General features: G+C 40.1%; 1 protein-coding gene across 1 annotated transcript in view; it reads right to left on the bottom strand.

The window, feature by feature from the left end:
• LOC128468768 (uncharacterized) overlaps positions 1–24,028 on the bottom strand; it is a 24,241-nt gene extending 213 nt beyond the window's left edge. The window contains exons 1-5 of the mRNA XM_053450606.1: positions 23,879–24,028; positions 5,423–6,963; positions 4,880–4,973; positions 832–3,672; positions 209–334 (exon numbers count right to left, since the gene is read on the bottom strand). Of these exons, the coding sequence (XP_053306581.1) occupies positions 209–334; positions 832–3,672; positions 4,880–4,973; positions 5,423–6,909 (4,548 nt within the window). The 5' untranslated portion in view covers positions 6,910–6,963; positions 23,879–24,028. The remainder of the gene's footprint in view (positions 1–208; positions 335–831; positions 3,673–4,879; positions 4,974–5,422; positions 6,964–23,878) is intronic.
• Between the last annotated feature and the right edge of the window lie 688 nt (positions 24,029–24,716).

The following is a 24,716-nucleotide window of genomic DNA, read 5'->3' as shown; positions in this document are numbered from 1 at the left end:
ACCATAACAAGGCATAGCAGGATATCAGATAAAGAGACCAGACCTTCCCCTATAATACAGTAGAACAGGTCTACACTGCACAATTATCCAGTCCATATGAGTAAACATTAAAAAGATATATGAAACGTTCACAGCTATGAAACACATTCAATTTTGTATTTCCAATTTTAAAAAAAACTATCGTAATATCCACAAAAGATGCACCTACCTGCTGTCGGTGTACAGTCCTCTCTTGGTGTAGGCGACGACTTCTCCTTTCAGATGAATCTCTCCTGAGTTCTTCCTCCTGCAAAGTTACCGTCTGTTGTCTGGAAACGTCCCTTTCTGAGTATTCCTGAAACACATGTATACAAAAATTACACATAACAGATTCCAGCATGTGCAAATCGTATTTATAATTAAACACAGGTTTTTCCTTTCTAAAGAAACAAACTAAAAAAGTAAAAGTATTATATACAAACAACTGGGCCTGTTGCTCTTGGATGCCACCAGCAATTCTGCTGTGTTGTACTGCCCTGCAAGCCTCAAACCCCAAGGAGAAAGACAAGGCAGAGGAGGCACAGAGATATAGAAACCTAATTAACAGAATGCCCAGAATTTATTGTTTAGTTGTAATTTGACTACCGTAGGTTTAACAAACAGTGGAAAAAAAATGTAATGGACAGGTAGTATAGCAAAAAATGTAAGTCTTACTGTTATGGTACATACTACTTGTCATGTCCTGCACACCCATTGTACAGCGCTGCAGAATACGATGGCCCGATGCAAAAACCAATAATAATAAAAATCAATGTAAACTATGTGGCATTCAAAAAATATATATATTTTTACCTTGTAATCTCTGTATATTGATTCTCTCTGTCGAGAAGTTGCCTGTGATCTAGACTGTTCTGTATGGTCTTCTGAAAAAGTCTGTCTTGCACGGTGCTCCCTCCTTGTTCTGTCTTTATTTTCTAACATCAGGTTAATTATATCACTTGTCCTTGCTGGTCGCCTTTTTTCAGCATACAAATTGGATTTGGATTTCATTTCCATTAGAAAAGATGCATCTTGGTCACGATCAACACTCATCTCAGGAACAGCGGTCCTCGTTGAAGAATACGTAGAAGACGCTCCTGTTTTAGCGTCAGGGTAATCCTGGGACCAGCTGGTATGCGATTTATTGTCAAAACGAGACTGCTTTGCAGATGCCAACAATGAATCAACAACCGTTACATTTTGACTCTTTTCAGAGTGTGTGTGAATACGTTGTTCCTCCAGTTTACTGGATTTCTTCCCTACATTTTCTACAGGGACGCGTTCAGCTTTTTCGTGAACAGGTTTCTGTTCTTCTTTTGACTCTGACCCAGCAGTGGTTTGAGAAGAGGTACGACGGGACGAAGTAAAGTCATACTGATGATACCCCTCGCCATGAACTAAACTTCTAACACTCGGGTCTTTCCATCTCCCGCTTGAACTCCTTTCGGTACTGCTCCTGAACGATCTTGACCTTTCAAATTTCCATTGCCCTTTCTCGTCAAGATCATTAAAAACATTATCTTCCTTCGGTTTCTGGTAATTCGTTTTGTAATCGACCATAAGGGCATCAATATCAACAGCTTTTGATTTGTATACATCCTCTTGATGAATGGAGTTCACATCTCTCACGTTTTCATGGGCTACCACATGTCTTGGTAAGGGAGGTTTGGCATAAGCATCTTTATAGGGAGATCCGTTATCCTCCGTCACCGTCTTTTCTTTGTGTCTCCTGAGTACAGCATCAATATCAATGATGTTTCTTTTAGCATTCTGTGAGGTCTTCTCGGTTGACCTTCTAAAGTCATCTTCCACAACATGCTGATTCCTATAGGTTTTAGGCTGCTTTTCAGCATTGGGTTTTTCAAAGTCTTCTACGAAAACACGGTTTTCCTTCAGTGGTTCATTTTGCAAAACTTTGTTAGGTTTATTCAAACTAACGGTTTCCACTGTATAATCATCGGTCACACTGGGGACTGTGTTCTGATTTCCAAATTCTTTTTCATCCTTCTCTTTATTTTTGTCTATGTAGGTCACAGCAAAATATGTTGCTTTTGCCTCAAATGAAGACGTGCCTTTAATAGTCGGACTACGTACATTCTGTTTATTTTCACTGCGAATTGAGAAACCTGTCTTATTTGTTGTTTCTTCCTGATCCGTGTCTTTAGGTTTTTCTGTATTTAAATGATCAGCTTTTATTCCTTCGCTCCCGCTATAAAACAAGGAGCTTCCTCTTATCCACTCATTGCCAAAGGTACATTGGCTGTCCTCCTTCCGTGTTTTCATAGACGTTAGATCTTTCTTCATTTTCTCAATATCTTCATTCAGCATGGATTTAATTGTATCAGTCGTTTCTGCTTTGACAGTGCTTCTTTGCCCTGCTCCTGTGTCAGTCTCAGCAAAAGATCTATGAGACTGGAAAAGCGGCCTGCTAAAGTCACTGACCTGAACAGATTTGTTTGCAGACTCTTCTACATTAGCCACAGATTTATCTTGAGGAACAACCACCCATCTTGATTCGAAACCTTTTTCTACAGGTTCCTGGCTGGTTTGGCGAGTCTGATTCTTAATGTTACCAATTTGGGACATTCCACTCAATTCCCCAAGTTTTGGATCTGCTCTAGTTATTTTATCCCTCTCTCTTTCCTGGCCCCATAGGTCTAATGATTTTTTTCCTGTTGCCTTATTTTCTGTAGCGACATTGGATTTCCCTTTGAATTCTGCTTCACTGTCCGATAAAGTTATGGCTTGATTTGTCCGATTAATTTTATCTGTCCTTATCTCAGTCAATGTCTTTGTTGCAAAACTAGTTTCCGATCTAAAGCTATGTTTTGTATCAATTTGAACAAAGTCTCTTGATATCAGTTTGCTTTGGAAAGGATCTTTTGAACTGTCCGTGGTAATTCGTCTTCTATATTCACTTTTACTTCTTTGAAGTTTACCCCCTGGACGATCTGAAAGATTTCTATCAAATTCATTTTTCTCAGATTCTCTTTCTTTGCTGTGAAAGGATCTTCGAGATCGAAGAGTCACTGCTTTATCTCCTGGAACCATTTTGATAGATTCACTTAATACTCTTTCACCAACCGTTTGCGTAATTTCATATCTTGGCTCTATTCGCTGATGAGGTACATTATCTTTTTCAATTTTGAACGGAGTTGGCACAAAGGAATCAACATAGTCTGGGATATCAGTCTTGAGAGATCTTTCAGTGGAAGATATTGCCTTTCCACCCCATCTATCGCTAATCCCAATGCCCGTTCCTTCATTGCTTTCTACTCTGTGTTGATTCTGACTTTCTGCACAGCTATGGTATTCATGGTTAGCTGGAAAATTACCAGGTGATGTTTCATCTTTAGCTGCTTGATTGGGTTCATGATCACTCGTATTATGCACCTTAGCAGTACTATGTTTTTTGACATTGTGTTCGAACATAGTGGCTCTGACTGTTTTGAAAGGTATTTCATCAGATACAGCAACTTTGTCCGGTCTTTCTGTTTTGGTAACTGTTGTATATTTTGAGCTGAAGCTTCTTCTTTCTTTGTTAACAACATTGTTGTCCTCAACTTTCAAAGGTTCATCACGGAGCCTAAAAGACCTCCTTGGCTTTAGTTTCTCCTCTTCTGACATCTCATACGCCGTCTCTCTTTCTATATGCTGTAATTTAGAAACATATTTTAAGATACAGCAAGTGCAAGATACAAATTGCAATTAAGTGATATCATCTGATTATAACTGTATATATGTAGAAGCAGGGCCGGCCGAAGACTTAACGCCGCCTGGGGCGAAGTTTAAAATGCCGACGTCGGGGGGGGGGCAGCATTTTAAACTTCGCCGACACCATTATCTACCCCCCCCCCAGTACTTACCTTTAAAGAGTCCTGCGGCGAGTCTCCCTGCTCTGCCACGGTGCCGGTTTGTAATGCTGAGCGCCGGAAATTCACGTCACTTCCGGCGCTCTGCATTACAAGCCGGCACCGAGACCGAACAGGGAGACTCGCCGCAGAGGAGGGAGAGGGGCGCCGAGCGGTTAAGCGAAAACCACTCGGCGCCTCTCTCTCTCTCTCCTCCGCTTCAAAAAAAAACCAATTGGGGTGGCAAAGTGCCCCAGTCGGCTCCATTGTAGGGCCGGCCCTGTGTAGAAGGTTAGGCATCCCTAGTTTGATGAATTTTTGGATACCATGGTTTATGATCTGCTTTTTTTATAATTATATTGTGCTGCATGGTAAAGTACTCACTGATTCTTAATCTAAGGAATTGAATTTAACATTTCAATTTAATCCATATTGTTATTCTGATCCCAACACATGTTGGGAAAGAAAACAGGAAACAGTCTGTCAATTCCCATCTTGTCATACCCCTTGAATATATGTAAATAAAAGATAATAATAATAATAACTTAAAATAGCCCATATGCAAACAAAAATCATCCAACACTAGAAAGCTCAGAGAAAACAGCAATCTCTTCTACATGATCCTGCATTTTAAGTTTTAGAGTTAATAGTTTGTGCCCTGCTTTGTTCTAAAGTAAAAAAATCCAGATATTATATTTAACACTAATTATATATATATATATATATATATATATATATATATATATATATATATATACAAACACACACACACACACACATCATCTGATCCCTAACAGAAAACAAAATGGGCCAAGTAGTATTGCAATTAAATAGCCTCTATGGTAACATTAGAACATTACGTTATTCTACAAGGCCTACTAGAAACCTTCAAACTGGAATCTTCACTCCAGATTTCACTTTTGTTTACAACACGTATCCTCTGTAAATATATCCAGTGAGTTACATAAACACCATCATGTTGAAGGTCTCCTTACAAACATACTTCTTACCTTACGGTTTCTGACGTCCTGGGGGACGGAAAAACAATGCGTTTCTAGTAGTTTCTCAGATCTCGGCTCCATATTTGGTGCTGAAGATAATAAGCTGTCACGAGGAAGGTTAATTAATCAAGACTGCAGCTTAAGTTTAGCAGCTATTAAAATCAAAGATAAATAGCTATTTTTATCAATCTTATTTCTCAGGTTCTCGCCAAAAGTTGTGGCGGCATACATATATTAACATGTATACAAGCAATCTTCCAGCTCAGAAGGAAACATTTACCAAGTCTCTCAATGCTATAGATTTCAACTAGAAAAGAGAATAAAACAAAGCAATATAACTATATTATTAAGTAGTGATGAAATTCTACTTAACATTTTACAATCAAAACAATCAATCTACAATCAATGGTTGCCTGGGGCTTTTTTTTTTTCTTCAAAATAAATAATTCTAAACACTCGCTAATGAATATAAACAGAAAAAAAATGAAGGGCAAGAGTTTTTTTTTTTTTTTTTTTTTAAGTGTGACTTGCCATGTATTAGAGAATACGTACTTTTTTGCCAAGTCCGATGATGAAGTTCGAGACTGTGATGAGGTCCGTGGTCTCATAGAATTCATCTCCACTTTATCTGAAGCAAACACCTTAGTGTGTCGCAACACACTGGGGCTTTCACTGTCATTTTTAACTGCAGGAGGATCTGTGGTCTCACCAGAGGAGCTGGTGGTGGCAAGAAGAAGACTGATACGCCTTCGGATCATTCCATGTTCAATTCCACTTTCATCAGTATTTTTTAAATCACATGTTACATTGGCATGACTATCAGGAAGGTACTCTTCCCTGTGCACTGGAGGTTTAGTTGCTTGATTATTATAGCTTTCTGCCAGTTTTAATATGCCTTGATTTTCACTAATGTCAGTCATTTCTCGTTCTTTGTTATACTGATTTCCTTTTAAAGGGTTTTTCATGACATTCGTGTCAGGAAATCCTAAGTAGTTATTTCGTGATGAGACTCCACTACTTACTCTTCTTATGCCAATATCTTTACTATTCAAGTCCGAGTGGACAACAACACTTTCTTCAGCGCCACCAATTTCACTTTTCTCTCCAAGGAAGCTGGTGTCATCCACATTTTTCTTTTCAGGTATATTTTCCTTGGTGTCTTCAGTTTTACTCCCTTTCCTGGGCAGGCAGGAGCCATGGTTTTCAAATTTTGCAGTAAGATCTACAGATAGGGGCCTTGGTCTTCTTGCTGAGGTTTTCTCATCTGCAGTCACTGGAGCGTCTTGTGGCGGATCATTTATTGAATTCAAAAACATGGCAGACACCGGCCGACGTCTCGGTCTTATCTGAGCCCTCACAGATGCAATGTCCAAAGCATCTTTAGATTTTTCAGCACTACAACTCTCTTTCTGTTCATCTGATTCACTTGGAGAAGCTTTTTTCCAAGTACCCAGATGGAATTGTTCCTTGCACTGAGAAGTTTCAGGTTTCTTTGAAGCCACTTCATGTTTGGTATAAGTAGATTCTTCTAAACATAAAACATTCTTAGACAAAGACTCATCTATAGTCTTAGTTCTTGGAACCCAGGTAGAAGGTGTATGATCTTCAGAGCTTGATGGAATGGGGGACCTGAAACGTCTATGACTTATTCTTACATCTTCATCATTTTTACCACTTTCTGACAAGGACATACTGGTGGATGTTTTAGATGGCAAATCTGTTAGGGGCTTGTCATCCAAAGGCAGTCTAGGGACAAAACCTATGGATTTCCTGGTTTCTGTCGGGTTTTCCCTAGAAAACGGTTTTGGTGAAATTCTGGGTCTATTTGCTGGATTGAACCGATTCACAAATTTGCTAGGGGTTGTGCTAGCTTCTTCAATGAAAAGTGACCCAGTAAAAACAGAGTCGGTGGATTTATTGCTAGCATCTGAAAGAGGGTTAACATGAGTTCTTGGCGATTTAACGTCATTTGATAAGTCACTTAGGCCAGACTGAACTGTCCTTGATGTCAAAGATGATATCTCGACCTGTGTAGACATGGTACTGGATAGTTACGCATCCATTTGGAAACGTCACAAGATCAGTCAATGACACTGAAAAATAGAAAAAAAAAAAATTCAGTTACGGAAATATTTTTAGCAGGCATTTAAAATAATTATATTATACGTAATCGGCACCTGTCAGTGTGTATCTTATGACAGTGAATTCTAAGAAACACTGCAATTATGGGCCAAAGCTTAAAGGTTCTGTTCATTGATTTGGTACAACTATTTCTCAATTCTAGTTTCCCCAAACTGTGTACTCCTTTTTCATTATTTATTGAATTAATTTACTCATCAGGTGGATAGGCTTTATTTTACTGTTTTTATTAACATAATTCAAAAGAAGAAAAAAAAAAAAGGTCTATCTTTTTCTAAGAAAAAAAAACAGTCGTACAATTATAGTACAGCTAAAAACAATGAAAATCATAATGTATTGTAATCATAAAACTATGAAAAAAATAGAAAATTAATAACCACTCACAATTTTCAGCAAAGGGGAATTATAACATTTCTAGTTGTTAAAAGTAATTGTAATCATTAAGATACAACATAAAAAATAATGATCATTGGAAACAATCTTACAGAATCTCCGTTAGATTATATAAAGATGACCTTATGCTGATGTGATATGTATCAGGATTCATTCAATTATGTATTTACATAATATTTGTTGTTACTAAAATGTATTACATAGTAGAAAGTCTTATTTTTGAGATGTCAAAGGTAATTTTATGTCTCCCCAAAAATGCACTAGGCTAATGCAGGGTAACACTCGCTTTACATATAAACAGAACACAAGAATAAGAAGACCTTGTTGAGTTCCACTAGAAGTCAAAGGGCTGAACAGAATTCCTTACCACTAGCCAGATCCAGTGCAAAACACCAGACCACGGAAGAGACAGGGAGTTAAGTACTATTTTCTGTACTGTAGTAGTGTTGCCTAGAGTAACGATGTCAACATAAAGCCCCAGTAGGTACACATTATTATTATTATTTATTATATATTAAATAATTATTTTGTACGTATCACCAACAATTTACGCAGCACTTCTTACAGTACATATATTTAAAGGGTCTAACAAAACTAGAACCGACAGACTAAGGCCAACCGATACATTAGGTAAAGTGTGCCCTGCTCGCAAGTTTGCAATCCAGATGCCTCATCTGCTGCAGTGTTGTAATAAAATATGCATTTACATGCAACTTATAGAGCATTCACCCATTACAGATATGAGCAATCATCCAAAGCCAACGACCAACATAACGTAAAGGAAAAAAAGTGTGTATTATATGAATCAGAGCTGCTGTTATGGAGAGTCTATACTCGCATACTACTAGAGGTGTGGTGTGGAAGCCTGGGCTCTGCTTGTTAGTGCTGACTCACCGACCTTGAGCAGAAAGGCAAGCGCTTGCCGTCGGGTAAAACAAACATTAAAAATAATGGTAAGGTACAGCAAGACCCCCTGCAGTTTATTCTCCTAGTCCCAGTTCTAGAAGAAACAGCATATATCTCGATGAGCAAAAATAGAAATAGGTCTAATAAAGGCACGTACCAGTTTGTAATTTATTGTATTTATTGATTTTTTCCCCCCTACAATACAATATTCAAGATGGATTTTCCAGGAACCAAAAAAGGAGATTTTTTTATTAAATTCCTGTCACCAGGTGAGATACAAAGAATCACTGACAGAAGTGTCTTAACATATTTCAGCTGGTGCCACTTGTGGACCACTGACAGTTTTAGGGAGCAGCTCCTATCATCCTCATCCAGACTAAAACTACCCCATTACAGGCCGTTTTTCCAGGGACATCTTCAACTGCAGAATAAAACTGTTCCATTAAAAGTAGTATTAATACAATAATCGTATGTCTGCCCACCAGGGAGAGGGCAAGAGAGACACACACACACATTATATATATATATACATATATATACACACACACACACACACACACACGCTTTTCTGTTCTGATCCAGGCTTGAAAACAAGAGCCCTTGTTACAAGACATATACTCTCAAATATCCGGTAGACAGAATGCACACATCTATTATATTGCGGTTTGCTTTTCATGAACAGGACCTGTATTGTTATTAAAATATTGTTCTGAATAGGGTGATCTGCCACGCTGCTGCCGCTGTTTATGTCATGAATTCAGGTGAACTAACTACAGATTTGTTTGGAGAGCGACATGCACGGCTGCTAATTGTTATTATTATTTTTTTTATACCAGCATATTTACAAAATGCTCTTCCTCAAAAATTGGTGAGGCCAGCGATTGGTAGATCAAAAAGAGATCCGTATTTAAGGGTAGCGCTAAGTAAAAAGATGCGTGCGGCTCGATGTTAAACCAAGAGCTAACGGATATATGCGTGACATGTTTAATAATTTTTTTTTTATAGAAGTCATGGTATGAAGAACTCTTCTTTCATTATCCAAGGCCTAAACACGTGCTTTAATGCTAATTAAAGCATTAGGAAGTTCAGCTGACATAAATAAATACTGTGTTGGCATCAATACCTATTGGTCCTAGAGCAGTCTAACAGGTTTAAAGAGATCGTAGAAATTAGATTTAAGTTTTTACATCTGGCTGACTAACGTGTTTTGTTTATATGATTTTGGCAAACATGCCAAGCTGATATTTAAATTACGCTTAACTTCCTCACGACGTAAGCAGGAATGAGTTTGATTGCGTCCCAGTATACTGCTTACAAAAGTCCTATTCTTACCATGTGTAACTAATGTTCCAGACAAAGAGTCATCAACATTTTTTGAAACATGACAAGAAAAAACATTAGTGGACGGAAAGGCCTGTTGACAATTTTTGGTGCGTGGTTTATATCTCATCCTGTCCAAACCAGGTCACCACAGGAAAAAGGAAATAGTAGGGATAAAGAAAATAAAGACTTAGCTGAGCGCTCCAAAATATGGACAGACAAAACAACACAGTTTTTGTTTAAAATGACACTATTTAAAAAAAAAAAAAAAAAAGTTATGACCACACTATACAGCAAGAGCAGAAAACCCACTACCCACGCCACCTTAGGTCAGCATCATAGGAACTGCTACTTTAACTGTGTATGTCTCCGATCAGGAGAAAAGTTAATATCTCAGACTTACCCAACAAGAACCAGGTTGGAAAGCTCTGGATCTCCAACTTCACCGCACAACATCTTCCTTCTCAACAAGCAGAACATTATTTCTCCAGCTGAGAGGTGACATCAGTGAAATGCGAGCTGGGTTATTAAGATGCTCCTATGCAAAACTTCACAATGAGAAAAGGCTTTGTACTGACATGAAAGAATCTACCGCTGAACAGAATGACACAAACAAAAAGATTTGTTTTGTTCTAAAATCTGTATGGGTACCAGCATGCTATCTATGAGCTTAATCCGATCTGATCCGAGGGCAGAGGAACCTGCTCAACTTGGCAATCTGTCTCACTAGGCTTTATCAGACGGAAATGCCAATGAGAATCAGGTAATTTATATCATGAGTAACAGGCAACCCAATCAATCTTAAATTGGAAATGGTCAACACCCACGTCCAACACCATCAGGTCAAATACTTGTAATACCTGTGACTCAGGGTATGGCACCTGCCAAAGCAACAAGCACCCTAACGTCATAGGTGTTGCTGCCTTATGTCTTTTTTGTTAGATGTACACATAACATATGGGTATCTTTACCAGGATGCTTTACTTCTAGGTGACTGACAGGGTTCTTTATGTTGCTTTTATATATTCCAAACATCCCCCACCTTTCAAGCATGGAAGCAGAAAGAACTGCAACAGGTGCCATAAATCCAGCTTTCCACTGTATAGACTGCAGCATCAGCACCAAAGTAATTTATGTGCAACGCACATATCAGGTCTCATGCAGCATGTACACTTCAATTTGATTCTACTGTACTAATGAGCATTGGCTGAGAGATTGTTCCTGTAAGGTTGCTGTCCCGGCACATCCCTGATTTCTCAACTATCCTTGCAGCTTCATAGAGACAACATCAGAATGCATTGGCCCTCTTGCAATCCAGAAGTAAAGGAAATGCGGCTCTTCCTTTCCAAAAACACCCTTGCTTCCCAGTGCCTTGCGAAGAAATGCCAATAAATTACCGATAACAGGGGACACATCTCTGACATGTTGTGGCCTAACTTGAAGGACTTTTCACTTGTATTGTCACAGGTTTATAACAGACACCACAGAGCATGGTATATACAAGTGAATTGATAATTTTGTAATGCGGACAGGCTATTAGCCAGTACTTTGAGCTCAGGAACTTCCATGTCTTTTAAAAGGCAAGGAACAATTATTGCTCAATACGGAGGTCGGAAGACACAGTATCCCCAGAACAGAACTGCGTGGCTAAACTTTCTATCAACAACTTGTCGTTCAGACAATACTAACAGTAATGTATCTGCCATCAGCACTACTAAGACACTTGGCTATTTTCTTCTTGTAACAATGATTTAGGGAGTGACTTGGTTATCGCAGGCTGCACACACAAAGTTTATTATATGGAGGAATTTAATAAATAAGCCAGGTTTTGTTGCTTAAGGTCACATTAACCATATTGCCACAGATCTTTAAATTTCATGTGCTTTATAAGTGCAGACACAGACTAATTAAAATAAAAAAAATCAGCTAATTAGAAGCAAGGATATCTTGAATTGTTTTGGGTTAAAGCAGCTAAGATCTAAGATAGAAATACAGTAATCAATACAGCCCAAATCATCCATCCCAACTCATTACATGTCTTCCAAATGCCCCTTCTTTAGGTTGGACAGTCCTATGGGACCCAAATACCTCTGTTCCTCCTTCCTCCTCAATGTCCCTTGCTGGGTATGACTGTGTCACAATATTCTACAGCCTAAGTAGATAAATAGATGTGAGGCCACTAACTCACATAAAAAGTCTTGGTAACCCACCACCCATAGCAAGACATCTAACTCACGCCTAAAACAAAAAGTGTCCCTCATCGGTATTTTAAGTGTTAGGAGGCTCGCGAATGGCTGCAGATTTAACAACTTTTTATATACTGTTATTAGAGCAATAAATAGATGGCCTAGGTAAGTTTCAAAGTATCTGAAGCATTTCCTAAAGCTTGCTAAATGTTATCAAACTATCTTAAATGTGAAGTTCCACAACATTCATCAATCAGATCATATAGAAAAAACCCAAAACCAACATATGAACCTGATAGGGGTATCAACAGCCTCCTGCAATGCTCTGGTCTTGGAACATTGTCGTGTGGCTAAATGTGGAATCGCAAGTAAAACACACCAACGCATAAGGTAGTGTTCCAAAATCAGAGCTGTGCCCATTGATACCAGGTCTACAGAGAGAACCCCTTACACGCTAACTGGATCATTTCTGTGTTCTTTATGCACCCATTTTTAGGAAGTTGTGCACCCAGTGTGTGGTCTCCCAAATGTGTTTTAGCATGCATTAACACTCCACTCAGTTGATCTCACTCCATTCAGCTGATCTCACTCCATTCAGCTGATCTCACTCCATTCAGCTGATCTCACTCCATTCAGCTGATCTCACTCCATTCAGCTGATCTCACTCCATTCAGCTGATCTCACTCCATTCAGCTGATCTCACTCCATTCAGCTGATCTCACTCCATTCAGCTGATCTCACTCACCCAAGCCGAATGTTGCCATCCATCCACAACAGAAACATACAGGAACATTTTTGTCACAACCTATCACTACATTTAGTTATTAAATTGTTGACTTTCTCAGAATAGGCAGTAGCTGGCCTGAAATCTATTTTATGCTCTACTAATTAAAATTTTAATTATCATTATGATTATTGTTTTTCCTTGGCAAAAGCGGCCACTTTACAACTTGCATGCAATACATGGTCTCTGGGGGCAGCATTCAACTTTATATGGTGAAAAATGTTCCTCCACAAAGCTCTGGTTTCACATTATAAGCACTTTAAAACCTACAGATCAAGTTATAAAGAATTAATCCAATAACCTTACAGAAGAAAACCCTCACGATCCATGGTTCTACAATAACGAGATAAGTCTAGTTGCATTTTGTCATTTTAAGAGCTGTCTTGTGACAGAATTCTGAGGGTCACGAAAACAAAACAGAAAAGAAAGAGGATCTATTTCAAAAATGCAGTGTGGGAATACAAAAATGTTAATTGGATCCGTTTATGTCCATATATGACATTGAAGACAATTCTTTAGTCAGAATGCTAGCTGAAGGAGCTTTGGGGCAAGTGCCAAACAGTGTTTGATTCTCAGGCTCCCATACCGTATCTAGTGTTTGGACGCAAACCAAAGGTTCGGCTGCAAATTTGGCGCAGTGAAGAATTCAAGTAAACCAAGGAAAGAGGTTTATCTACATGTTTACATTTACTGCGTCCTGAGCGGTGTTACAAAGCCCAAAAAGGTCCAATAATCTAAAAGCGCAGATCTAAACAAAAAAAAAACAAAAAAAAAAACAGAATACAAGGAAGAAACTGAGAATAAAAGTTAATTATAAACCAGTAAGTGCAGTAAAAGACGGGTGGAAAATATGGGAGTATGAACGATAAAGAAAAGGAGAATGCATGACAGGAGGTGAAAGAAGAGGAGAGAAGGGGAAAAAACACATTAGCAAACAGAGGACAGAGGAGTGAATTTCTCAAATCATTATCCACTTTACACTGGAGGAATCGGGTTTCAGACATTACTTATTGGCCAGCGGCCTGGATTTGCAAATACAAAGGCTAGGTGCGATGATGCTGGGAGGGAGGGTGAGGGCTGCCGGCTAAACTCCGGCGTTACAGGGACGACACACATTTCACTCGATAATATGCAGCCTCTGCGCGCCTCGGGATACATTCAAACCAAGGCCATTTCCACCTTAGCAGGTTTCCAAAATCTGGGCTGGGACATTTTGCAGGTGGGACTGTAAATGAATGTAAATATGAGATGATTCAGGAGATTGGCCTGCAGGCGATGTACTGCTCGAGATGTCTGGGACAAATTTAAATGAGTATTAAGCATTACAGGAGCAGTCGTATTTATTTTCACAATGCCTGCTGTCTATTGAAGTTCTCCCACACCACCTGAAGTTTCAAAGGAGAGCCAGCAGGCCAGGACACTGCGTTGGTACTGATAAAAATGTTCTGATGGGGAGGAAGATTTGTGCCCCCCCACACATACACGGGAGACCAGGCCATGTTAAACTGGTGGTGGGCAGCAATCTCCACCAAAGCGGGCAACCATCACCAAAACCTGTTTATTGGACAGTGAGACCACAGTATATGGTAAATTATCTGTCTGTAAAAAGCACCCCCATATGTAAACACCTGAAGTCAAAGTAACAGAAGTACATCTTATCATCTGTTACTTATACAGCGCCAACAATTTACACAGTGCTTCTTACATTGCATACATTCAAAGGGTACCACAAAAGTAGACAAACCAATACATTAAGTAAAGAGGGCTCTGCTCGCAAGCTTACAATCTAGAGATCTGTTTGAAAAGAGTATCGAGGACCGCAGCTTCAACGATCCGAGAATAGTACAGAAGGAGAAAAGTGATAGCTGAAGCTGGCATGAAAAACAGGTTGAGCAGGGAGAGAGAGCACACAGAAAGGTTCACAAACCATGAGATGAGTGGAAGTGTAAGTCACCTAATGTGTGATACACAGGTTTAACCCTTTGACTGGCTCACACCACGCAGAACTACAAAAACACTTGTCTTGCCATAATGAACTTGCGGCTCACATAGCCTAATTTGCAACAAAAAAAAAAAAAGTAACATATAAAAAAAAAAAAATGTAAGATATAGTAAAAATACAACTGTTTCAGCCTTGGGGGAAATTGGTTGTCCATGCTTGGCGCAAACATTAAATAATTAACACATAAATCCACAACTTGCAATCATATATGTTAGGAGGACATATCTTCCAGATATGACAATGTGCCCCACTATACATAAAAACTACGTCAGAAACGTAAACAAAAAATATCCAAACCCAACCAAAATCACGGGTGGCCAATCATCATGATCATCTATTGGTATTGAACTCAAACTCAGATTCTACAGCCTGACTGTGGGTGTAGTAGTTTAACAACAGCTTGACACCTACCCTTAGGCAACCCTTGTCATAGTTTCCAAAAATCAAGAGACATGTTTACATGTAAAGTCAGAAATCTGTCAAAAATAATCAGGCTTTCGTAGTCAATAACCCCAAGTAAATACAAATACTGCATATAACATTATACAAACTAGAGGGTTTGATGTTTTTTTTACATTTTAGACAATTCATTATTTTAAGCAAAATCACCAACTAAGAACAGTGTTGGGCTTGTGAGGTTATGTTGGCTTTTTTTAATGTATTTTACAGTCTGTGGAAAAGCTTCATGTCATATTAAGTTACGTTTCAGTCACTGTTTAGTAAGTAAACTGCAGTGACTTGCTCATTCAGTAGGCGGTTTCATAGAAACATAGAATTTGACGGCAAAAAAGGACCGTTCAGCCCAGCTAGTCTGCCCATTTTCACCCGATTTAAACACTCGGCCTTGTCTTCTATTCAGGACAGACATATTTCCATCCTGTGACATCATCACTAGAAGGGATGACCCGTGAACATTTACCCACAGTAGGGAAAATCCCAAATCAAGTTGCCACTGCAGATTCACGTTTACTAAATGATATACAAATACTAAAGCGATGTGATTGCTGCAGAGAAACAAAGAATTGATCACATAATGCACTATATCAGGGCTCGACAAATCCCAGGCGCCAGGTCGCCATGGCGACAGAGAATTTTGTCCTGGCGCCTAGGTTTTGTCAGCCTCTTACATCCAGAAAAAATTGTGGATGTAAGAGGCTGAGTCACCACATGGGGGCGCTGCTGCTACTGTCTGCCCAGAAGTCTGGGCAGACAGCACAGCCACTCCGAGCCCGCCCCCGAGCCTGAGATCACTCCTACGGAGTGATCCTGTAGGCTGAAAACGCGGTTGCTGGAAAAGCAGCAATCGTGTTTTCAGCTGCCACAGGCAGCCTCAGGGAAGGGGTTTGTGTGTTGATTGGGTCCCCACACAAGTCTGGGGACCTCACCCAACACCCCCCACCTGCCTGATCGCTCCATGGGAGCCACAGCGCAGCGTTAACCCCTTCAATGCCGCGATCGCGGCATTTAGGGGTTAATTCCCGTTTTGGGGGCTTTGCTGCTGGTGGTCTGCCTGGAAGCCCAGACAGACCAGCAACAGCAAAAACGAGCCCCCACAAGCCCTTTGATGACTCCTGTAGGCATGGAAGCCTACAGCAGTCATCAAAGAGACTCCCTCTGCAATGGCTGGTCCATAGACCAGCAATTGAGTCCCAGCTGCCAGAGGCAGCTTCAGGGACAGGGGAGAGGGTTCTTCGGTCTCCACATGAGTGTGGAGACCAGCCCCAACCCCCCCCCCGCTGCCTGATCGCTCCCTGAGAGCGACAGTGCAGCGTTAACCCCTTCAATGCCGCGATTGCGGCGTTTTAGAGGTTAACTCCCGTTTTGTAAGGGGCTCTGCTGCCGGTGGTCTGCCTGGAAGCCCAGACAGACCAGCAACAGCAAAAAAACGAGCCCCCACAAGCCCTTTGATGATTCCTGTAGGCATAGAAGCCTACAGCAGTCATCATAGACTCCCCCCTGCAGTGGCTGGTCTATAGACCAGCAATTGCTTCCCAGCTGCCAGAGGCAGCTTCAGGGACAGGGTGAGAGGGTTCTTTGGTTTGCCATGAGTGTGGAGACCAGCCCCAACACCCCCCTGCTGCCTGATCGCTCCATGAGAGCGACAGTGCAGCGTTAACCCCTTCAATGCCACAATTGTGTATGACACATTCGTGGCATTGCAGGGGTTAACATTTGTCCCCACAAGCTTTTGGGGACTAAATATCTGTCAATGCTGTGCTCCAATGGAACATCAGCATCGAAAGAGTTAAAAAAAATGAAAAAAATTTAAAAAAAAAAAAATACAGCACTGACCTGAAAGTCCAGGGTGCTTCCAGGTCAAACGCTGTGAGTTTAGTAAGTGGGCTGATGATGATCGGATCCCTCCTGACCAACTGTTAGTTTAAAAAAAATCCTGGCTCCTAACTTTTTTACCTGGCGCCTAGATTCACAACAAATTTGTCAAGCCCTGCACTATATATATATATAATTTACATTAGCTAATCAGGAATCTTCTTCCTCAACACTCAAACCGCATATTATCATCATCATAACCCACCCCATATTTTTTTATTGAAAGGGACATATCAGCATTCATACGCACTTATGCACTTGCCCATTCCTTCACTCCTCCAGCTATTTTGCCGTTAGGAGTCTTAATAGCAGGTGTGCTTTATTTTTTTTTTTTACCTGTGAAAAGAATCAAAGTACTTACACGGTACTTTAATATTCATTCTTTGTCAGTGGGACTGTATGAGACACTTATATCGCCTCTTTAATAAATGTATTATGGGTTACTGTATGAAGAGAGGTCAATGGATCAGACCAAGAACTTTAAACAAGATGATTCAAGCGGTTGGAACGCACAGTCCCGGTTGTTCCTCGTTTTCATACTACGATATACACAGGAGGCCGGCTAAGCATGGAGCAAAGGTTATGAAGAGGGTGTGTGTGTGCAGATTATGATGCACCCACACAATGGAATTCGGGTTAGGTCCACTATGGGAGTGTTTGAACATTTCAGATGATCACTCAGTAAACTGTACTGAATAAAACACACAGACACACACACAGCTTCCTTCACTGGTATTAGTTTAGTTTTACTAAATATTTTAATTACACACACACACACACACACACACATTCATTTCTAAATAAATTTGCACAGCACTGCTGAATATACCAATAATAAAATTAACATATTTAAAACGCATCTGCTATATATACACGTTATGATGGTCAGCGGGCCTAAATTGGTCACTGCCAATTACAGTACTCCTCTGTGTTCTGTTTTTGGCTGCTTGAAGCAGCCAATCAGTGGCAGGAAAGTGCTCAGGGGTAAGGGGGCTATTGACCCTGGCCTGCCTTGAGTTAAAGATTTCAGGCTGGTACCTGAGGCATGTTTTGTATTCTTTCTATTTTAGATGTATCCGTTGTGTTAGCCTTGGGTAACAAGGATTTAAGGAAGTATTTGCATCCTGACTGGATCCTTCCTATGCTTCTTTAATTGGTTTTCTATGTAGTCCATTTCTATTATTATTTATTGTTTTATATAGCGCCATCATATTCCATAGCATTGTACAATTTAAAGCCCACGTTACTTTTTCAAATGCAAGACTGAACATGTTAAACACACACTAATTAGATTAACTTACATAGGAGGGTTGAATTAACATTTCGAGTGGGAAGAACGAAGGCTGTTCATACTTCAATGTGCCAAGCTGCGAGCTCCTCACACGGTGACCTACAGTATAACATCATGCTTTCCTATCTTACAATTAAATGCCCTCCCCGTATTAACTTATTCTGCCTCTGCTAGGAGGCTATTCCACTAACCCACCAACAACTGAGTGAGGTAAAGATCCCTTACAGTATATTAAGCCTGCAACCTTCTAGTAGACTAGACTATGACCCCTTGTTCATATTCATATCCCAACCACCCATTTCACATATACTTCCTTCTCGTACTTTGGTAAAATCCTTTATGTATTTCAATGTTTCTATCACATCTACTCTCTCTCTCGCAAGATATACATTTTCCTTAATCTCTGTTAACTTTAACCCTGAAAATCATTCACCGTTTTATAGCCATTCCAGGAACTCTCTCTAGAATATCGACATCCTTCTGGAGATGGGGTCAAGGTGAGACGTGCCGTTCACGGGTGAATCTATTCATACACAAGCTCCCTGCGTGTTACCCGAAGACAGACCAACGTCAACATATCTAATTTATTAAGCAGATGTATCTGAATCTTACAGAGACAATAAACATTACAGGTGCATGCAGTGTTTCCAATACCCTGCCACTACAATGTAGCTGTATATTTTGTTAGCAGACATTCTACATAGTCCACTACAGGAAAAATGTTTGTTATTTTATGTCCACATACCGTAATAACGCACTGACCTAATAAGATTATATACTACATATTTCTACACCAACGTGGACACTTTCTGCCTTCGTTATTATGCCTTTGCATTCTGTACATAATGCATATTTTATTGGTTGGGAGGCTGTACAGTAGGCTTGGATTTATTCCACGTCTATACATGTCTTGCAGTGAAGGAATGAAGATACAATTAACTTTTTTTGTCTAGCCCGCTTGAAAATAGCAGATGGCTCTCACATCAATCCTGTGTCGACTCCAGCCAACATATTCAACTACATTTTCATGTTGTTTTCGTAAACACATGAAGGGGGTCACGTAGATTTTTTCCATGCAGAATATGTGCTTGGTCGTGTCCTGGCGTGTCATATACTCGCTGCCAGTCAGCTACTTCGCCGACTCAGCAAATGTCATTAGGTGGGTATTTTTAATTGACATCAAAGGGAGTAGTTTCCTACCACTTATTGGACAGCCAATCAGTGGCGAGAACTGATGGATCACGGAGTATTCGGGGAGAAACAAATTTACCTAAATAAGTTATTAGTTTTTCAATAATGTATATTAAAGGAATCAGAATAATAATCATTATTAGTAACAGCTCCTTGGGACATTAAACTATCCCTTTAATATACTAGTAACAAAAAATAAAATACTATACTCCCCGAGTATTAAACATTCCAATGTCAGTAGGAGGTATTAACTTAAGTGTGTGTTTAAATAAAAAAATAAACTGACACCATGACACCAGCCATCTGTCATGAGCCCCGAGGCCACTGTACAGCAGCCGGATCATTCACACCCAACACTTGAAGCTGAAGAATAAACCAAAAGTACAGGTTTGTACTGTTCCTTTAGAATTAAGACCCAACAGGATTAGAGGAATGAACACACAAGAATGTGTTTAGCATACACCCCAGCTCAGTCAGTGCCATTGATGACATCACAGCACCGAGCCGTGGGGAGGAATTATACAGAAACCTCTCCACTGCTTGTTTTTTGCATAATGTCAGACCCAGGGGTGTAATCACCACACAAAGCCAACAACTATCTGAGAGTAGGGTGGGTTTTCAAGCATTTCCCACTTAGGGTAGTCTTTAATATTCATGTTACAAAAGTGATCTATAGTACATTGTCACCAAATTCCCAGTTTCTACGGTTTGGGGTAAAAGCGAGATGGGGATATCTTGGGATCTGCATCAGAACTGCAGTATAGGTTTAAGCCTCCATTTATTTATTTCATAATCATAGATTTTCCCTTATTTTCTTCTAATCAAATAGGTCACAGCAACCAAGGGTTCCAGAATTTTAACCCCTTAATGACAAAGCCCATACATGTACGGGCTGAAAATGCATTGTTTTCAATGGGTTTAGGAACCGGCCATTGTCCTTAAGGGGTTAAAGAAGGATTCATTACTGACTATATATACACACATGGGTGACATATGAAAAAATAAACACACTCAGATTATGTATAATGTAATGCTTGCATTTAGGATTTGAGATGGGTCCTATCTACCATAAAAAAAAAAATGTTTTCTTAAACACAAGAAACTATGAGCCTCCTCCACCCCATATACCCTTAGGACAAACAATTATAATGCTACCAACATACACCCTTCACTGACCTTTATATCAAATAATAGGCTTTTCAAGACATAATCTGCAACATTTCCCAGGGGCGTCCAAAAATATCACAACGCATTACTTAATGACAAAGAAAATATAGGGCAGTCCCCTCTGGCAAGGAAGGGGTGAATGCAGGCCAGATGGCCAGTGTAGCATCCAGCCATCCAGGGCTTGCTAGCAATTCCAGAGGGACCGACCCACCCAAACATTCATTCCATGCGAAGCAGAACACAGCAGATGGATGGGGAGTCATTATACAGCCGCCTGCATCCCAGGCACCGCCAAATACACCAGCATCCATCTCCAATTTACAGCCGTGCCATAGTAGATGGAAGGATAACGGTAAAGCAAAGTCAGTGAACCCCATCTGCGATGGAACATATTTATTCCATAGGGGTCTAAGCACGCTGTACCCTGATGAGCACACGGATTCCTGTTTTTCCCTGCAGGTCCTTCTGACAGTTTAGTCATACTTATCATTAGTCTCATCACGCCACGAGTCTGAAGATAGTTAGGTTAAAAGTTTCCTTGATTTCCATAATCCAGCTGTATTAACAGTTAAAAGAAACTCCTGCTCTACATGCAATTAAGATCATTTCAGAGACCCTTGTAATCTTTCACCATACTTACTGCCATTGAAGAAGAAGAAAAAAATCCCCACATTTTATCCTTGCGCATGGCGTGTTCCATTTTAGTACACATATAGTGCATTCAATTTTTTTTTCCTTTTTAGTAATGGATTAGTGAAATTATTCACCTCTAAAGAGAGTCATCATCCAGACTTTAATGGATACATTGATGCTAGCCCCCCCCCAAGTAAAGTTGCGACAGTGATCATTATAATGTTTAAAAATAGTAATCATTATAGCAGTAATCCCTTTATCACTCCATCAAACTGCCAGAAATGAATGTTGTATTTAAGAATGAGCGCTCTCTGAGTAACCATAAAATGCCAAATCAAATATTTAGTATGCAGATTCCCCAAGCCTCGGTGGACACCCAACCTCAAGATTGGTAGTCGTGCCTTACCACGTTGCCTTCACCCTACCTTGCATTAACGCAAACGCTATTTCATGTCAAATTATTTTGTTTATTTTATTTTTGTAAACAATGTACCAAGTCCATGCAGTAAAATGCATCCAGATCCATCGCATCAAACGGGCAAGCATGTTCTCTTATTTCTTGAGAATGGCTCAAAGTAGGAGCACGTTCACTCAGATTACAGAATAAATGAGAAATACTATAGCTCACCAAATTAAAATATGTACAGTATTTGTCCAGCTAATTTTAGGCTCCAATATTTCCACAACCCTTGTGTGTACATATTTGTAATTGAAGAATGCCCTATTCAGTCTCGATGAACGAAACCGACCATAAATAAGTTACCTGCGTAAGAAATACAGTGAGTTCTATAAAAAGGCAAAGCAAGAGAAAGCAGCCCAATTACTGGAAGGACAAAACAGCTACTCAAAAGCAATGCATTCTCTAGACTCCTGTCCCTTAAAACAACCGATCTACAAAAAGAAACAGACAATAAAGGCTATTGTCTGACTTACACGCGGAGACATAAAAATACAGAGGACAATATCGTGGTTATGAATCGTCTTCGGCCATTCAAGGTATGTAAACACCGTTCAATGGAGAAGCTGGGTTTATGTATAAACCTCTAGGAACGACTCTTTGTCAGGGAAAACAAATAGAAAATACAACAGAATAAAAAAGCAGAGGAGAAAATAGGTTTTTCCATCCAATATCCCATCCCTTCAGCTGCTGTTTCAATGATATTGGCTAGCTGAGCATCATAGGAGTTGTAGTTCAACAACATATGCACCCAGGTCTGATAGGTCTATATACAATCTGTACGATAATCCCGACAAATAATGTCTTGATTTTCTAATACACAAAACATGGACAGCAAAACTTTTGCAGAACAAAACGCGGTACGGCTTGGGAATTTGGACCTGCGACTGCGTTTCTCTGGAAACGACTGTTATTTTTAATGCTCCCCACTTAAAAGTCATGTCACCACTTCCAAGTACAAACAAGATCTCATTTCCCATGTAAACAAAAGGAATCTGTGCTTCACAGCACACAGCTGGGGGAGGTATGAGAAATCCCCGCTTGGATATTCTGCTCTCCGTAATTAAACTCACTGTAACTTCAGGTTTTGTTTTCTTTTGCTGTCTTATGCAGATTGCACTGCATGAGTTACGTGACCTTTGGATGCCACTCCTATTACTGTATATGGGAACGATCTGCGTCCAAACCCCAAATAAGGGGAATATTTTGACTGCTTGGCTTAAATAAGGGTTCACATCTCATCAAAGCAATACGGTCCTGGCCCCTCCGATAGACATACATTAAGGGAAAGGTGGAAACAATTGCTCTAGATCATAAACCCTCTCTACCGAACGTATAGGTTTACTATCTATGCCTATTCTAGTCTCCTCATTACCCTTTGAATGTATATACTGTACGAAGCACCGAGTATATTGTTGGTGATATATAAATAAAAGATCATAATAATTTCTTTATAAATACAGTAGGATGTGAAGCATCCCGTGCCCTAATCCTCACCTCAGCCCCAGGGAACATTTGCATAAGCAAACAACGATGGCTGGACTGCTGCGTATGAAAGCCCTACTCCGCAGACTATCCCCAGTATGAGTTTTGGGGTTGTTTTTTGTTTTATTACGTTCTTGGTTGGAACATTTAATCCACTTGGAATTTATATTGGTTAAAGGGACCAAAGGCTGTTTACATCAATGTTTCAGCTCTAGAATTACAGATACCAAAACAATAAAAAGACACATGTTATTTCTTTACACCTGATCTGCAGAAACAAACGAATAAGAAAACAAATAAAAACTTAAGTTAAAGTTAAAATAACACAGTGACTCTTTACTATAACAAACCAAATAAATATATACATATATATATACACACACACACATATATATAAATCATTTATATATAGAGATATAGATGTATAGGGATTATTTGGCTGAGTGCACTTTGTGTTGTTTAGCAAAGTTTTGCTCGGAACACGGCGATGTCACGAGTGGATTTTAGTTTAAACACGGGGTGTCATATGAATCCGTTTAAGAAAGTTTCTCTTTGGCAGGGTGAGGATAGGGCAGCGGAGCAAAGCTCGATTCATTTCCTCGTTTTAAGGCTGACAGTTCAAGAAGCCCACTAAGTGCATTGTGAGTGGGAGAACACGGTGGGGGGGCGCAGCGTGGGTGATAAAAGTTTGCCCTGTCCGTGGTGGCTAGTGCAGCGCCTTACCTGGCTTGGTGCCTTTATTGCCCCTCCGTACAGGTCCCAGTCCCTTTCTCCTTAGGGTTCTCCTCCTTCCTCTTTCTCCATGTTTCACCTGCCCAAACGGGGGCAGCTCCGCCCGGCCAACCCAACCTGCTGATGCTGCAGCCAGACCCCGCCCACTCGGCAGTTCTGCCTTCCCCAGGCATTCCAATCTGGGACAAAGACCTCTCAACCTAACTTGTTGGGCGGGATGGTGGGCGTGACCGTGCGCTGGAAGCGGCTTTGTTAACATGGCAACCTGTAGAAGCAAGGGGAAGGGTGGATATGGTGTCAGTGCCGGAGCCCGCTCTCTGGCCTTCCTCTGGAAATACACCTTGTGCGCTAGTGAAACGCAGATTCCATAGAATACATAGAATAAAAAACCTTGGAGAAACCCCTAAATATTAATGGATTAAATGAATGCGACGTGCACTCATGTTTACCTCCTATAAAATACGTAGGACGGGCATTATCAATAGTTACTATAGTATTATATTTTAATAACAGCCTGTCGCTAATAATAATTCCGTTTGCCCGGTTAAATCAATGCTTCGGTTCCATACAGCGTTCATGTGACGGTCGTTCCTGCCCCCTAATGGCGGTATTGCATATTGCAGGGTGCTGATATAGTACTACCGTAATTAGGTCTGTGCTGTCAGATGGCGGCTTTCACAGCTTTTCACTTGTTTTAATCTGTAATAAATCTCTGTGTGGGTTGGTCTTGTGTGTTTAAAACACAGAACCTAAAACAGTGTCCGATCTACTTTAAACTCTATCCAAGGTTCCATTCATTTACTAGATAACTAGATTGTAAATAATGCCT

Source organism: Spea bombifrons, chromosome 1 (assembly GCF_027358695.1).
Source record: "Spea bombifrons isolate aSpeBom1 chromosome 1, aSpeBom1.2.pri, whole genome shotgun sequence".
NCBI lineage: Eukaryota > Metazoa > Chordata > Amphibia > Anura > Pelobatidae > Spea > Spea bombifrons.
The sequence above is the reverse complement of the archived record's forward strand: the minus strand, read 5'-3'. Positions and strand labels throughout refer to the sequence as shown.